At 56.7% G+C, this 14,775-nt stretch overlaps 2 protein-coding genes across 3 annotated transcripts; one reads left to right on the top strand and one right to left on the bottom strand.

Annotated features, from left to right (window-relative positions):
• The first annotated feature begins 214 nt into the window (after positions 1 to 214).
• Positions 215 to 7,775, top strand: CDC42EP1 (CDC42 effector protein 1). 2 transcript variants are annotated; one of them, XM_037848052.1, is made up of 3 exons: positions 215 to 367; positions 4,555 to 5,312; positions 6,560 to 7,775. In XM_037848052.1, the coding sequence occupies exons 2-3, from the start codon at positions 4,850 to 4,852 to the stop codon at positions 7,153 to 7,155; spliced, it is 1,059 nt and encodes a 352-aa protein (XP_037703980.1). In that variant the 5' UTR covers positions 215 to 367; positions 4,555 to 4,849; the 3' UTR covers positions 7,156 to 7,775. The 2 variants fall into 2 exon arrangements, with proteins under 2 accessions (XP_037703980.1, XP_037703981.1); XM_037848053.1 differs by lacking the exon at positions 215 to 367 and adding an exon at positions 977 to 1,551.
• A 484-nt stretch (positions 7,776 to 8,259) lies between these two features.
• Positions 8,260 to 12,349, bottom strand: LGALS2 (galectin 2). Its single transcript, XM_037848054.1, has 4 exons — positions 12,317 to 12,349; positions 9,830 to 9,912; positions 8,647 to 8,803; positions 8,260 to 8,550 (listed from the first exon to the last, which is right to left on the bottom strand). The coding sequence occupies exons 1-4, from the start codon at positions 12,320 to 12,322 to the stop codon at positions 8,404 to 8,406; spliced, it is 393 nt and encodes a 130-aa protein (XP_037703982.1). The 5' UTR covers positions 12,323 to 12,349; the 3' UTR covers positions 8,260 to 8,403.
• Positions 12,350 to 14,775: the final 2,426 nt, after the last annotated feature.

Genomic DNA, 14,775 nt, shown 5'->3' with positions numbered 1-14,775 from the left:
GCCGCTGGGGGAAGGAGCCGGCCTAGGCCAGCCCGCACATTCCCTGGCTCGCCCTGCCCCGGGCGACGCGCGGGGGCCGGGCCTGGCCTGGCGCCCCCCACCGCGTGCCTTCCAGCTTTGGCCGCTGCTCGGGCGGCGCGGACGCGGCCCGGGAGGGGGGCCCGGCCCCGCCCGCGGACGGGAGGAGGAAGACGGGAGGAGGCAGCGCGCCCTCACCCCGCCCCCGCCCCCGGATCCAGCCCGTGGAGCCCGCGGCCAAGGAGGCGCAGACCGGCCCAGCCACTCTCCGGGGCGGCGCGCCTGGTCGCGCTGCCGCTGCCGACGAATCTGCCCTTCAACCCCCGCTCGCGGGGCTCTTGGAGAGAAGGTAACAGCGCTCTGGCCCGCGAGTCCTTGGGCCCTGGGTGGGCGAGGCCGCTGGCCGGCTGGGGGCACGCGGCGCCCCCAGGACTCTGCACCCTCCTGGGCTCTCGGGAGCTGGGGTGGGGGAAGGGGACCCTGCCTACCAAGGGCGCACCGGGTGCCAACAGGAAGGCCCGGAGCGCTGGCCGCGGGAGCCACGCGGGGAGGCTCAGAGTTTTCGGGGGTTTTTTAATGTTCCCCGCGGGCGGGAGGAGGGAGCAGAGAATTGGAGGGGGCGAGCAGAGGGCCGTCTGCGCTCCTTCCTGCGCTGGGAAAGGAAGGACACGCGCGGGGGGCGATGTATGGGAATGTCGGGCTCCTCCGCGGAGGCCGGCGCCGAGAGCGGGAAGTGGGGAGGGGGGGTGTGTTGGGGAGATGGGCCAGGCACCCTGCCCCCCTCCCCAACTGCCGCATTCCAAGCCCGAGCAGCGATGAAGTCATCCCGTCCGGTTCTTCTCCGGCCAAGGCAGCCAGCTGTCCCCTTTCCCCGAGTAGGGACCCCCCACATTCTGCCGTCTGTATCCCCAGAGGGTATGTTTTATGGTTTAAGCCTTCCCGGACTTCCGATCCCAGCTGCCGTCGAGATTGTTCTATCCTTGCTCAACTGTGCAACATCCGCGCGATGTAAAGCCCATTTTCTAGACCGGAAAACTGAGGCTGGAAGACAAGGGACTGACTCGGGGCCCGCGGCGGCACGAAACTGGGACTGCAACCAGGGCGGGGAAAGCCCCGGGCCGCGACCGCTGCGCTTCGGGAGTGGAAGGCTAATTGTCTCTAACTTACGGTGGTGGAGTCGGAAGCGCGCCCCTCCCCCTCTCCCGCCTGGGTCTTCCCCTATTGCCCGTGGTGCCCTCTGCTCCTCGCGCCCTCGGAGTCCGGAAAACCGGGTCCCCCGCAGTGTGACCACGGACAGCTTGCCACCCCTTTCTGGCCGCTGGACTTCCAGGGGCACGAAAAGTCAGTGCCTTGGGGAGTTAACCCCTTATCCCAGGGTCCGGAGCCGGCTTGGGGAAGCCCCGCCCCCTGCGGGAGGAGCGGCTGTTATCCAGCGGGCCTCCGGCGGGGCGGGGGCAGTGCGCACTCGCGCATGGCCTCCGGGAGGAGATGTGGAGAGAACCGCGGCGAGGGCGGCTCACCGGTGACCCCCAGGTGAGCCCCGGAGTGCGCCCCCGGAGCGCCTGAACCTTCGCTGCGGCCCCTACTGGCCCAAATACTGCGGGGTCCCTGCCCGGTCGCCCAACCTCGTCCTTGCGGGCTCTACCACCTTTGAGTGAGATCCTACCATGTGCCCAGGCCCCGACCGTCCTCCTGCAGGGTAAACATTAGGACTCTGTTTTTAGACCTGGACACAGAGGCTGCGTGTGCTCACTCGTGCCCAGGTCGCAGGCGCTGACTGCACAGCAGAGCCTCTCCTGCCTCCCAGACCTGCCCTCCGTGTCTGGGCATCCCACCCTCCCAGAACTCTTACCCCTTCCCCTCTAGTCTTCACCCTCCCCCCAGGGCATTTGCTCTTGCTGATGGTAGAATCGTGGGCAGGGTGCCAGCCACCTGGCTTGTTTTGCTCTGTGACTTGGGACAAGTCACTCCCCTTTCTGCGCCTTGTTATTTCATCTGTAAAATGTAAGCATTAACCAAGTCTTGGGTGTTATCCCTGAGCTGGGGTGGGGGGGCATTGCACCTCAACATCTAGAGGCCTGCTTACTCCAGTACCACGTGGGGCTCACCTGATTGCCAGCAATACCCTGCGGTCAGCATCAAGTGCCAAATGACTGCCACCAGCATTTAGGGTCGCAGGGATTCCGAGATGAGGACATCAGTGAGGGGGTTGGATTTGAACCCAGGGTGCTGTGCTCCCAGATCTGAGGGTTTCACTGCAGTAATTTCCACCTTTACAGCTCCCCTGGGAAAGGGACCCACCTGGGTTGTCGTTGTCCCTGTTTTACATGTGGAAAGGCAATGCCCTACCCTTAGCCACAAAACGCCACAGGGTCTCTACTGCAGCATCAGGATGGGGGGGGCAGTTACTCCTTTTGGAGGTGCTCAGAGGCATTTGAGAGGTGGGATCATCTTAAGAAGAAGCTGGTCCACCTTATCAAAGTGGCCATGGGGTTGGGTGGGGCGGGATCCCCCTTTGCCGGGAGGGGAGGGGCTGTCTCAAAGTCAGGAGGTTGGGGGTGGGGGAGAGGCAGCAACTGTGGCCACGTGACAGACACCATAACCCCACCATATGGCATTTCACAGAGTGACCCCCAGTTCCCTTCCCCCAGAAGTTGTTCCTTGATCTCTGGTAAGCAGGGAGGGAAAACTGGCCCTGCCGTATGACCGTGGAGGAGTCCCTTCCCTCCAGACCTCAGCTCTCCTGTGAAATGGGCTAACCCTCCAGCTTGGGCGGGCTGTGGGAGGAACAGATGACATCATGTAGTGGCTGGCAGACTGCAGAGCGCTTCATGACTTCAACAAACATTCCAAGAGGACCTCTCGGTGCTGGGGGTGCCAGGGGAAGGGATGATTCAGACACCCCCCCCACTGGGGGGAGGAGTCAGGGTAGGGGGAGGATCAGATGGTGGGAAGGGAAGAGAATGTAGTCAGAAAACAAAGCGAGCTTTGTCCTATTGCTGTCTTTGTTTTTATCTTGTTATTTAACCTATTTTGAAATTCAAATAACATTAGAAGGGCAGTATTGAGATTTTTATGCTTGGAGGTGGCAGCGGAGGTTTTAAAAAAAAATAGTGAACTCTCAGTCTAGGTGTTCTTGTTGAGCGTTGTTATCAGCTTTTATCAGCTGAGGTTCCAGGACCTGGTTTTGCCCAAGGTCACTCTGAGGACTGGTGACCACTGGCCGGCCCTCACCATTCTCTGGAGGTGGCAGGAGGTGATCCTTTGGCATGAAGGTTATCACAAAGATCTCCTGATAAAAACTGGTGTGGATTTAGCACTTGCTGTTTGCAGAGGCCCAGCTGGGTGCTGGGAGGGAGGAAGGCAGGAAAATCCAGGCAGCTGCCCCACCCTGGCGTATGTTGTCCATCTGTGGAGACAAGACCCGGCTCCGAAGCCAGTCGAGGGCTGCGTGAGTCAGAGGCTCTGAGTTCCAGTCTGGACTAGCCCTCTCGACGTGACCTTGAGCAAGCTTAGCCCCTGTCGGGCCACAGGAGAACCAGAGGATGGACACAGGAGTCCCTCCAGCCTGGACTTTCTATTTTGGGGATCAGACCAGGAATATTATAGGAGTTTAGAGAAGGGTGGGGCTGGGCGGGTGAGGGTGGGGGCCAGGAGGGGAGCCAGGGGGCAAGGAATAGCTTTTAGCACCACCTGAGCTTTTTCTAAAACTTGTTGACAAGAAGACTCCTATCTCAATTTGTCAAACTATGATAAAGTCCTTTCCTGCAGGCCTTCTCAGAGCCTTGAATATGCTCAGGCCTGCAGGAGGGAGCTGGAAAAAGCCACTTTTGACCTTTTTCCAGGAAGCGTCTTGCAGGCTGGGAGTTCTAAGGAAACTCTGTGCAGGATATTTACACAGCAGTCCGTGATACCTTCGCCCAGGCACCTCCCCTCCTCCTGTCCTCTTAGGGTAGAAGAGATTTTAACTCAGAGAAGGGAAATGACTTGCTCCACACGCCAGCAGGAGGCAGTGCCCCTGGGGCTCAAAGGCGCTGCCGTTTGGGGCCCTGCTGCACCTTTTCCTACTGTGTGGCCTCGGGCAAGTCACTTTACACCTCTGTGTCTCGGCTTCTCTCTGATAATAGAGCCTCCCCAGGGCTGTTGTGTGTTAAATGAGATGATGCAAGGAAAGCAATGGCACTTCATAACGGGACCGTGTGTGATTATCCTTTATACTTTGTACTGAAGTTTTGATGCACGTCTCAAATATACAGCTCGGCGAACGTTTCATGCTGCCTCCCAGTCAGTAGCCACTCAAGGGCAACCACAATTCTGATTTCTATCGCCATTGATTTGTTTTGCCTGTTCTTGAACTTCCTATCAATGGAATCACACGTGTGTCCTTTGTGTCCAGCTTCCGCTCGGCATCTTGTCTGTTGGACTCCATCTGTGTTGTTGGGTGTAATCATTGTTTTCTGTGGCTGTTATTATTTGAGCCCAAGATTCCCCCTTCTGCCAGGGCCACCCTCACATTCCTCTCTGTGTTTCTTCTAGGTCTTGGCCCCTGGGCAGGAGAGGGGCCATCCACCTTTGAGGCCTGCTCAGTCCTCGGAGAGAGCATCTATCCTTGTGTCTGCAGGGCTGGGAACCGAGACCCTGGGAGAGGTGGGCCATGGGCCCCCCACAGCCCCAGCATCTTGAGGCAGCGCCTTAAGAGAGCCAAAGGACAGCATCTGCCCACTCCTTCCAGCCGGAGGGAGGAGCTGAGAAGTGGAGCCCTGAGCCCAGCCCCACTCCCTTCCCCTGCCCTGGGTGGGCAAGGACCAGCTTCTGTGAACAGCCAGAGCTGATGCCAGGCCCCCAGCGGGCCGGAGGAGTCCCCGCCATGAGCCTGGGCAAGCTCTCTCCAGTGGGCTGGGTGTCCAACTCGCAGGGGAAGAGGCGGCTGACCGCGGACATGATCAGCCCCCCACTCGGGGACTTCCGCCACACCATGCACGTGGGCCGTGGCGGGGATGTCTTCGGCGACACCTCCTTCCTCAGCAACCATGGCGGCAGCTCAGGGAGCACCCACCGCTCGCCCCGCAGGTTCCTGGCCAGGAAGCTGCAGCAGGTGCGCAGGGTGGGCACGCCACCCCGGCGGATGGCTTCCCCGCCCACGCCCTCCCCCGCACCGCCCGCCATCTCGCCCATCATCAAGAACGCCATCTCCCTGCCCCAGCTGAACCAGGCCACCTACGACAGCCTCGTGGTGGGCAAGCTCAGCTTTGACAGCAGCCCTGCCGGCCCCACCGACAGCCACTCCAGTTACGGTGAGCCTGGGTTTTCTGCCCATTTTCTGGTGAGTCAGCCAAGACTCCACATTTGGAGGTTCAGTCACCCCTGCAATTGACTGGTCTCACCCCGCAGTGAGGCCCAAACCCCAGAACATGGATGGGGAGGGGGTAAAGATGTGGCAACCAGCTTACTGCCTCAAATACACCGAGGTCGAGAGGGGAGGAAACGGAGCGTGAGGTCTAGCTGCCCCTAACACACTGTGTGACTCGGGCAAGCCCCACCCTCTCTCCCCTTTTCCCCAAAGCAGACCCTTGGGGTCAGAGTGACAGAGAGAAGCAGTTAAGAGCCTGGGCTCTGGGTGCAGATCCTGGTTCTGCCTGATTTCCAGCAGCCGAATGACCTTGGTCAGCTTCAAGTGTCACTGGTTCCTTTGGGTCGTTGCCAAGGTCCAGTACGATAGTACATGGAACGGGCGTGCCCACAGCCTGCTACATAGTAGGAGCTCAGGACACGTGAGCTGTTTTTGTTACTTGAACAAAGGTTCCTGAAACTTTACAAATTTGGAAACCACTCGCATGGCCCCAAGCCAGAGGCCCTTCCTGCCCTGAGAAGTGGCAGGTGCTGCCTGGGCACTGCTGGGAGCCGCGGGCCTGTGCTGCCACCTGCTGGCCGTCCCCTGCCCTGCAGCTTTTCCCCTCCCCTGCCCCCCCATCCCCCGCAGACACTTCCTCTGACGCTCTCACTCCGGGGGCTGCTCAGAACCCTCCCTGAGAATGGACTGCAGTAACCCCATTACGTCTCAGGCCTGGTGGACCTGGAAGCAGGGGGCTGGAGCAGATGACCTTTGTAGGGCTTGCGTTGTCCTTCGAGTCTGTGATTTCTGTGCAGTCAGACACTGGCTGCTGGTTCCATCCCTGGGCCCACAAACCAGCTCACGTGCAGCCAGTGTCATGACCATGTCCAAGTTCATGGTTGGAACTAAGAACCAGAAGATTTGAGCTCCACCCCATCAGAAGCCCCTTCTTCTAGTCCGAACCTAAGCCTCAGTTTCCTCATCTGCAAAATGGAAATGAGGATTATGTCAATTTTCAGACTTTAGGGTTGGTGGGAGGATCACACAAAGAGACCACAGGCTCCACCCATAATACAGAGATGGGAGAACTGAGGCCAGAAAGGGGAATGACTTGACAGAGCCCACACACAAGGCAGGGTTGCTTCTGGCTCTCCCCTCCCCAGCACTTAGGGCTTGCAGCTCTGACCCTCCTCCCCATTTCTCTTCTAGGCTTGGACTCTGGGTTCTGCACCATCTCCCGGCTGCCCCATCCAGAGAAGCCTCATGACAAGGACTGTGATGGTTCCTTCCCCTCTGAGCCTGAACTTCGCCGCTCCGACTCCCTCCAGTCCTTCCGCCTTGACCTTGACCTTGGACCCTCCCTCCTCAGTGAGCTGATGGGGGTCATGAGCCTCTCAGAAGCCCCCACAGCTGAGACCCTGGCCTCTACCACAAGCCCCCCAGCCCCTGCTGCAAACCCCCCAGCCTATGGACCCTGTCCCAATGGGGTAACCACTGGGTCAGGCCCGGTGGCTGAAGCAAAGGCCAGCCCGGCAGGAGGGGGTCACCGTGCACGATTGGACGTTGCCTCGGGCAGGTGCTGGGGAGCGGGCTGGTCAGTTGATCGGGTCAGTTGCCACTACACAAAGGTGGATGCTCAGCGGGAGCAGGTGGAGGTGCTCCCCCAGGCCCAGGCCTCCTGGGAAAACCTGGATGAAGCGTGGGGAGCACCCCAGGCAGGTAGCAGGGCCTCTGTGCCCAGTACAGTACAAGCAAACACCTTCGAGTTTGCAGATGCCGAGGACGAGGAGGAGATCAAGGTGTGAGTGGCCAGGCTGGATCCAGGGACCGTAGCCTGGGTCCATGAAAAGCAGGGTGCAGAGTCAGCCCCTCATCTGATGGAAGTGGGTCCTGCCAGACGGAGATGGGGAGAACCCGAGTTGCCCCTACACCCCTCCACACCTCTGCAGGATGGACATGGGAGGAAGGACAGAGGGGACCAGTCTTGTTCTGGGGCCTGGGTGTTCCTAGAGGGTCCCCTCTCCCAGGCTAACCTGCCTCCCCCACTGCCACTGGGGCCCAGGGGCCATTCCCAAGGTCCCATCCCCACCCAGTGCCAGCCCCACTGACTGGAGGGCCCAGCCTCACAGTGAGGCCTTTGTGCCGGGAAAGCTGTCCCCACTGGGTGGGGGGCAGGGGACATGGCACACAGGCCCATTGTCTGGTCTCCCAAAGGGGCTGCCTGCCCCCAGATCATCCTGGGCTGCCTCCTGCAGGGTCCCCGCTATTTCCCCATAGCCCTACCCAATGGCCCAGCTGCAGCAGCCTCAGAAGAAGGTCAGGGGTGACCTCATGGGAAGGAATCCCACTTTCCTGGGTACCCCAGACCTGCCTCTGGGGCCTGATTAAAACAAGTTGTTTTGATAAAGATGTTTGGGCACCTGGAGAATGCTGTCAGCTCCACCTGCTTAAATACCCTCCCCACCAGGGAGCTTGGAAAGCCAAGGACCCCCTCAGGCCCCCAGCGAGGGCCCAGGGCAGGGCTAATGAGTAACGGGGCTAGAATGTCCCTGCGATAAGAGGCCCAGGTGGGAGCCCTTTATCTGCAGTCCTGGGAACAGTTCCTGGCCCAGGAAACTGGGACCAGTGGGGGCCCCAGAATCCCACAGGACAATCGGCACCTGCTCTGGTGGAGAGAGAGCCGGTAGGCAGGGGCAGGCTCTCCGAGGTGGTTGGGAGCCTGGGCGCTGCCTTGGCGTCCTGCCTCAGTACCCGCCCCCCTTGGCGGTCCTGAGACTTTGTGCCTCAGTTTCCTCTGTATCCCGATGCCGCGAGCATTAAAATGCATGGGAAGCAGTAACCACAGATCCTGCCACAGGAAGGCTCCACAATGGTGGTTTATTTTTTTTGCTTTTAACCTTGGGGGAGAAAATGGGGCCAGAGGGACAGGAACTGCAAGTGGACGGGTTGGGGAATAGAGCCAGGACCCCCAGGCTGCCAGTCCTTGTGTGGCTCAGGAAGACTTGGGGTACGGGGTCTGGCAGGGGTCTTCTATCCTGCAGGGTGCTGCCCACTCACTCGAACTCGAAGGAGGAGATGCTGAGCCCACCCTGCACACTCAGGTAGCTCAGGTGGCTAGAACCCAGCCTTGTAGGAAAGGTAAACCGGTACCCATCTTGCAGCTTCACCTTGAATTCATCGCTGTCAAAGTCCACTGTGAGCTGCAGAGAGAAAGGAGGTGTCAGAGGCTGGGGTACCCTGCCACCTGGGACCTCCCCTTGACATCCTCCCCGGCCCCTCTTCCCCTTTCACCTCACCTTGACCTCTGACCCTGGGCCAAAGCATAGGTGATTTTCCCGCTGCTCCCGCCCCCAGTTGCCATCCCGTGAGTTGCAGACGATGGTGGACTCTCTGAAGCGTGGGTTGAAGTGCAGGTCTATCTTCTCAGGCCCCTGTCCCAGATTAATCATAAAGCTGCCAGTGGAAGGGTAATAGGTGAGGTTTAGGGGCCACTGCTGGGGAAAACGGCTTGCGGGGAGGGAGTCTTGACTGCCAGCCGACTGGCAGTAACTTAAGAAAGGTCATATTAATCAAGATCTGTGCCCTAAAACAAGGGAGGTGACCACCAGGTCAGACCTGGCCCTGCAGTATCGTTCCGTCAGGGGTGTGTACCAAGGCTGTTGACAGGAGGATGGCTATCAGTGACAGTTTTAGGAATTGGGGATACCTGTCCTGGAAGTCAGAATTGTCTTTAGACATCTGAAACCCCTTACATTTGGCTAATGTGGTGAGCTCCCTGACACTACAGGTATGCGATGAGGGGTCGTGTAACCTTGGCAGGATCACTACAGGAGTCTGGGTTAGACATCTGTGGTCCCTGGGAGGGAAGACATTCTGGGGCATGGGGTGCCTTCTTTCGGAGGTCTCAGGCCAGGGGTACCCCATATTTCTACAGCCTTGAGGAACCCAAGGAGGGAATGATCATTTTTCTTTTGCTCCTACCTGAGACATTTGCCAGCAAAAGTTGATGAGGGTCAGTCTCAAAAAATGCTGAATGAATTGTTCTGCCCAAAGGATAAATGCAGCTGGTCGGGCTTGCAAACTCGATCATTTGTCACCCCCTGGTGGTCACCCCTGGTATTACATGCACGAATAGCTGGCTATGGTTCTATTCAGTCCCAGGAAGAGAGTGACGTCATTGTGGGGTTTGGACTTTCCGGGGAGGCGCCCGATCCACTGGGGGCTGGGCAGAGGTCCAGGAGCTTCTCCTCCTGCCCCGCCAAGGAACGGAGAACACAGCATCACCTTGAATTCTGAGGGCTCCCAAACCCAGCCTCAGATGTGAAGGCACATCCTACCGTGAGAAAGACCAGCAGGTGTGTGGATGCAACGATGTGAAAACAGCCCCCTTGGCCCGAGGTCCGACCACCGACGCTGCCGTGGTGTATCCCACAGGGCTGCCCCTCCTGCCCCACCCCCACGACCCCTCCCCCAGCTCACCCATCGGCATCGTTGGCAACCTTGCCCTTGATCTTCAGGGTTGCCCCCAACTTCATGTCCATGTTCGTAATCTCGAATTTCCCCTGGGCCAACAGAGAGAGGGACATTCCACCTGAGTCCCATCAGAAAGCCCATCACACGTGGTGGATGAAGCCCAATCATGGGCACCGTCCCCCTGCCCGGGTGAGGGTCCCGAGGCCTGGGGAGCTCCATGCACCAGCTGGTGGGGCAAGTGACAGCAAGCTCCATCCGAGGCTTCCCAGAGCCCCTTTTCTGTTTTTGCTTCCACCCACCCCAGCCCAGCAAGATGTGCAGCTACATCTGAAGGCCTGGCTGGGGAATGGGGGACTCAGTTTACCCATCCATGAAATGGGTAGACTGGTTCCTGACAACCCCTCAGTCCCAAACATGTTCAAGGGCCCTTAGCAGCTCTCCAGAAACAAGGACAGAAAATATATCAGCCTCTCGTCCAAAACAAAAAAATCTACAAAGCACCCTATGTCATATGTCTGAATACGTGCACCTAAATCCCTCTCCAAACCCTATGTCCTTCATCCCTAAAATGGGCTCATTGGATCTGTTCACTCAAAAATAGTTGCCGGGCCCCTGCTGTGTGACAGTTTGGAGATACTGAGGCTGGCAGCAGCCACCTTCAAGCTGCTTGGGGGGGACTCGAGACACTGTTTGTAAAGCCCCAAGCATAGGACCTGGCCTGGACCAGAGGCCAGTGGAGGGCGGCCACCATTATGGTATCTTGTTATGCATTTGCTCCTCGGTTTCCATAGGACCAGGCAGTGCCTGGATTTCTACACAGCAGGAGCTTCCCGCAGCTGCACTGGTTCAAAGTGAGGGTCTCGGAGCTGGGCTGGCAAAGGCGCTCACCCAAGTTGGAGAAAATGTCCATTTTTCACTGAGCAGTGGTGGTGTAGGGCAGGCACCAATATTTAGAGTGATTTATGGGAGAGCATTTTTAACTTCTGGGGTTTCTGTTCATTGATAGGCCATTGTCCCTAAGAGAGCACAATCTGAGACCCTTCAAGGACAGCGGCTGAGGGAGAGTGACCGACACTCCCCGCCGGCAGCTGCCACTTTCTGCGAAGGAGAGACGTGAGCCCCTTAGAAAGGGCAGGACTATAAGATGCTGCCCTGACTCTCCCAGAGGCAACACCTTTGAAAAGGTCAGAAAGAGGAGAGGTGTCCACCGTGGTGGCATGTCACACGCGTGCCTTAGGACAGGGTTGCTCAACGTCCATACGTTGACATTTGGGGCCAGATGATTCCTTGTTAGGGGAGTGGGGAGGCCGGCCTGGCCTCAACCCACTCAGTGCCAGCAGCCCACCCTTCCTGCCCTCCCCCTCCCCTTGCCAGGCCGTGACATCCAAAAATGTCTCCAGACATTGCCAAATGTCCCCTGGGAGTAAAATCTCCCCAGCTTGAGATTTGCTGCCTTAGAGAAAGTGGGATTTGGAAATTGGAGGCCTAACCCCTCAGATCTTACCGTAATGGCTGGATCACCACCTTTGGAGTGGGATAGTCTGGACGAAAATGCTGGTCAGAGTCTTACTAGTAGACTGAGGTTATCCAGAGAGGGAAACACCGGAACCTCCCGAAGGGGCCAAAATGATAGGAGGGATGTAAAGCGTGTGCCTGCAGCACAGCAGGTGCCTGTGTTCAATGCACGCGCTCACGTCCAACACCAGATGGCACGGAGAACACCCAGTCTCCCTGTCTCCCCCCAGTGCTTTGCTGCTCTCCCTCATCTGTTCCCCCCGCAGGATGTGGGCCAGCCCCGCTCTTTCTGGGTCTCAGTCACCATCAGTGAATATAAAGGAGGAGGACTAGGTGGTCTCTGCAGAAGGAGGAAGAGTGGAAAGCAGAGGGGAGGGCTGTGATGAAGAGGGGGAGGAAAAGGACTCTGGACAACTAAGGTGTCCTCTCTGGGGAGGGGCGTATAGTCCCTTCCACACATGACCCTCTCGAGTCTAAGCCTCACAGGGTGGCATTTATGGTCCCATTCCACAGATGGGATGTCTGAGGCTCAGAGAGGGGCAGTGACTTGCCCAAGGCCACACAGCAAGTGTGGCAGAGCCAGGTGTGGAATCAAAGAACCAGGAGCTCAAAGAGCACCCACTCAGCCCCTGCAATCTACAGATTGCCGCCTTGGGCAAGTCAATCCCTGAGCATCAGTGTCTTCATTTTTAAAAAGCTCAATAGATGTTAGTTATTATTATCACCATTGTTATTATTACCAATGAGGAAAGTGAGGCTAGAGAGGGAAAGTGACAGGCTCAGGCCCCTGCTGCAGGTGGGTGGCAGGGGGAGCGGAGAACCTCGGGCTGAAGGTTGGAGATGACCTGTCCAACTTCCCCGCTGTACAGATGGGGAAACCAAGAGAGGCAGCGATGCTGCCCCCCAAGCATCCTCCCCCGCACCACCCCACCCCAGATAAATGCGTGGGTGACCGCAGGAGGGACCCGGCAACCTCACCGACATGGCAGCGGCTCCTGGTGGCAGCTTCCACGGCTCCTGGAGGGCTGTGCTCGGGTCCCACTTCACGGTCCCACTTATATCCTAGAATATTACATATTAACAAGCCCAAGGCCATAAATGTGGACTTTGGATCCCTGGGCCCAGGTGTCTCCTGTCCGGAATCTCCCCGAATCCTGAACAAACAGTGAAGGAGCCTCTCCCAGCCCCAGCCCAGCCCGAGCATCTTTCTGGCCTCCCTCCCGTCCAGGGCCAGGGCGGGCTGGGGAGGGAAGGGCGGGGGCTGGGGGAGTGGGCGAGGCAAGCGGCCGGGGCAGTGGTTGGGGGGGCATGGGACTGGGAGTCAGGAGCCTCGGAGACCCCCCCAGCTTTGCCCCAACAAACACCCTGTGAGCTTAAAGCCACCCAGCACCCCCGGGCCCAGCTTCTCGTCTTGATGGTAAAAGTGTCTACACTTCTAATTGTCTCTGCTATGAGTCATTTTGAGAGTCTTCTTTTTGTTTGTTTTACCCTCCACCCCATTTTTTCCCTGATGGTAAATGTAACTTTTTAAACTAATGCAAGGTGGATTCAAAGAGAACATCTGGAAGGCTCTACAGCACACTGTTGAAAGTGGTTCCCTCTGAAGCAGGGAGTAGGAAGGGATTAGGTGGGGCTACTGGGGATTTAAAGGTTTGGCTCTTTATTTCCATTACTTATGTAACTGACATGCTTACTATAGAAAATCAGCGATATTTAATAAGAAGTAAAACAACCACCCAGTCCCGCCACCAGGAGGGAACTGCTTGCTCTGTGGGCCTATTTCCCTCCAGGTGGTTTTCGGTTTTCTCCGCATTCTGTAAACTGCAGCCATCCCTCCATCTACACAATTGTTTATCCCGCTTTGTTGAGGGAACATTAAAACCCACAAATCAATATTTCAAAGCTGTATTTTAATGGCTGTGAAATATTCCACCCTCTAATGACTAAATTTATTTAGCCAATTTCCTTCTGCCAAATACCTACATTAATTCTAAATTTGTGCCATTAAAAAACTGCCGCATTAAATCTATTTGCACATAATCTTGACAATTTATTTAGCGCCAATTCCCAGGAGAAGAGGGTTTCTCGAGCCCTGGGTTTGTCGTCTTCCATCGGAGTTGGCTGTCGCCACCCAGGGTGGAGAGTCGGAAGATGTGTCCTCTGGGGCCCTCAAGTTCCGGGTGCTGACGTGGACTCGGTGCCCCGGGCTCCCGCGGGCCCCACCCAAGATCTGCTTCCCGGGGGCTTAGAGGGAGTGAATTCCTCATTGTAATCCCAAGGAAATTAATTCCTTCTTGGCCTTTTTCCCAGAGCCACAGTGAAACTGGAACAAGATAAGGAGTTCTAAAGTGTTTCTACACAGAAGGGCTCTAATCTACAGAAACTACACTTTCTAAAGATGTGTTTTTCTGATTATAATAGCAATACTATCTCACTAAGGAAGTTTTCAGAAAGTGCACAGAGTAAAAAGAACCTAACCGCTCACTTGTTTTAGAAGACTACTGAAAGGCAAGGAACATGGTCACACTTATGATTTGTGCACTTAATGGTGTGTATGTTTTATATTGATGAACTATTTCAAAAATGAACAAGAATATAAAGGAAAAGAAAACATAAAAATCACTGATATGCGCACCTCCAGCTTCCTGTACTCTTAACAGGGGCTGCCTTCCGGAGGGTGTTTTATAGTCCACAAAGCACTTTCTCTAACCCTCATTTAAACCTCACGATAAACTCTCAAGACTTTTATTCTCCCATCATTCACACGAGGAGCTAAGTAGGTAGCAGAGCAGCCTTGGGCTACCAACCCCTTGCTCCGGGTCGGCCAAAGCACGTAGCTCAGTCTGCTCTTAGCAAAAAGAATACTTTGCCCTCCAGGAGTGTGCCCTGAAGCTGTTTGTATGGTGGCCACATCTGAGGTGTCCCTTAGGACCCCACCCTGCTGCTCGTGCCCTTGTATAATCTGCTCCCCGTGAGAGTGACTGGACCCAGGAACTGGCTTCTAGTAGATTACTAGAATATGCGAACGCGGTGGGATGTCACTTCCAAGATTAGGTTAAAAAAAGACTGACTTCCGTCTTTCTCTCTCTTTCTCTCTCTCTCCTCTCTCTTTCTCTCTCTCTCATGCCAAGTTGTGAATAGCCCGATGGAGAGGCCCCATGGCAAGGCCCGTGTTGGTCTCCAGCCAACAGCCAGTGAAGGCCTGAGTCCGCTAACAGCCCCACAAGTGAACGTGGCCGTGCATCTTCCACTCGTGCCCTGAAATGACAGGCCAACACATCCACTGCAGCCTTGCGAGAGACCCTGAGCCACAGGCACCTGGCTAAGCCATGTCTGGATTTGTGACCCTGCAGGAGCTGTGAGATAATGTTTCCTGTTTGAAGCCACTAAATTCTGGAGCAGTTTGTTACACAGCAATAGATAGCTGATACACTTTG

Source organism: Choloepus didactylus, chromosome 8 (assembly GCF_015220235.1).
Source record: "Choloepus didactylus isolate mChoDid1 chromosome 8, mChoDid1.pri, whole genome shotgun sequence".
NCBI lineage: Eukaryota > Metazoa > Chordata > Mammalia > Pilosa > Megalonychidae > Choloepus > Choloepus didactylus.
This window is presented reverse-complemented; position numbering and strand designations above follow the sequence as displayed.

Coding starts and splice junctions, on each gene's coding strand:
- CDC42EP1 (XM_037848052.1), top strand. CDS start 4,850: ATGCCAGGCCCCCAGCGGGCCGGAGGAGTCCCCGCCATGAGCCTGGGC. Junction 5,313..6,559: donor CGACAGCCACTCCAGTTACG/GTGAGCCTGGGT, acceptor TTTCTCTTCTAG/GCTTGGACTCTGGGTTCTGC.
- LGALS2 (XM_037848054.1), bottom strand. Junction 8,804..9,829: donor GTTGCCAACGATGCCGATGG/GTGAGCTGGGGG, acceptor TTCCACTGGCAG/CTTTATGATTAATCTGGGAC. Junction 8,551..8,646: donor GCCCAGGGTCAGAGGTCAAG/GTGAGGTGAAAG, acceptor TTCTCTCTGCAG/CTCACAGTGGACTTTGACAG.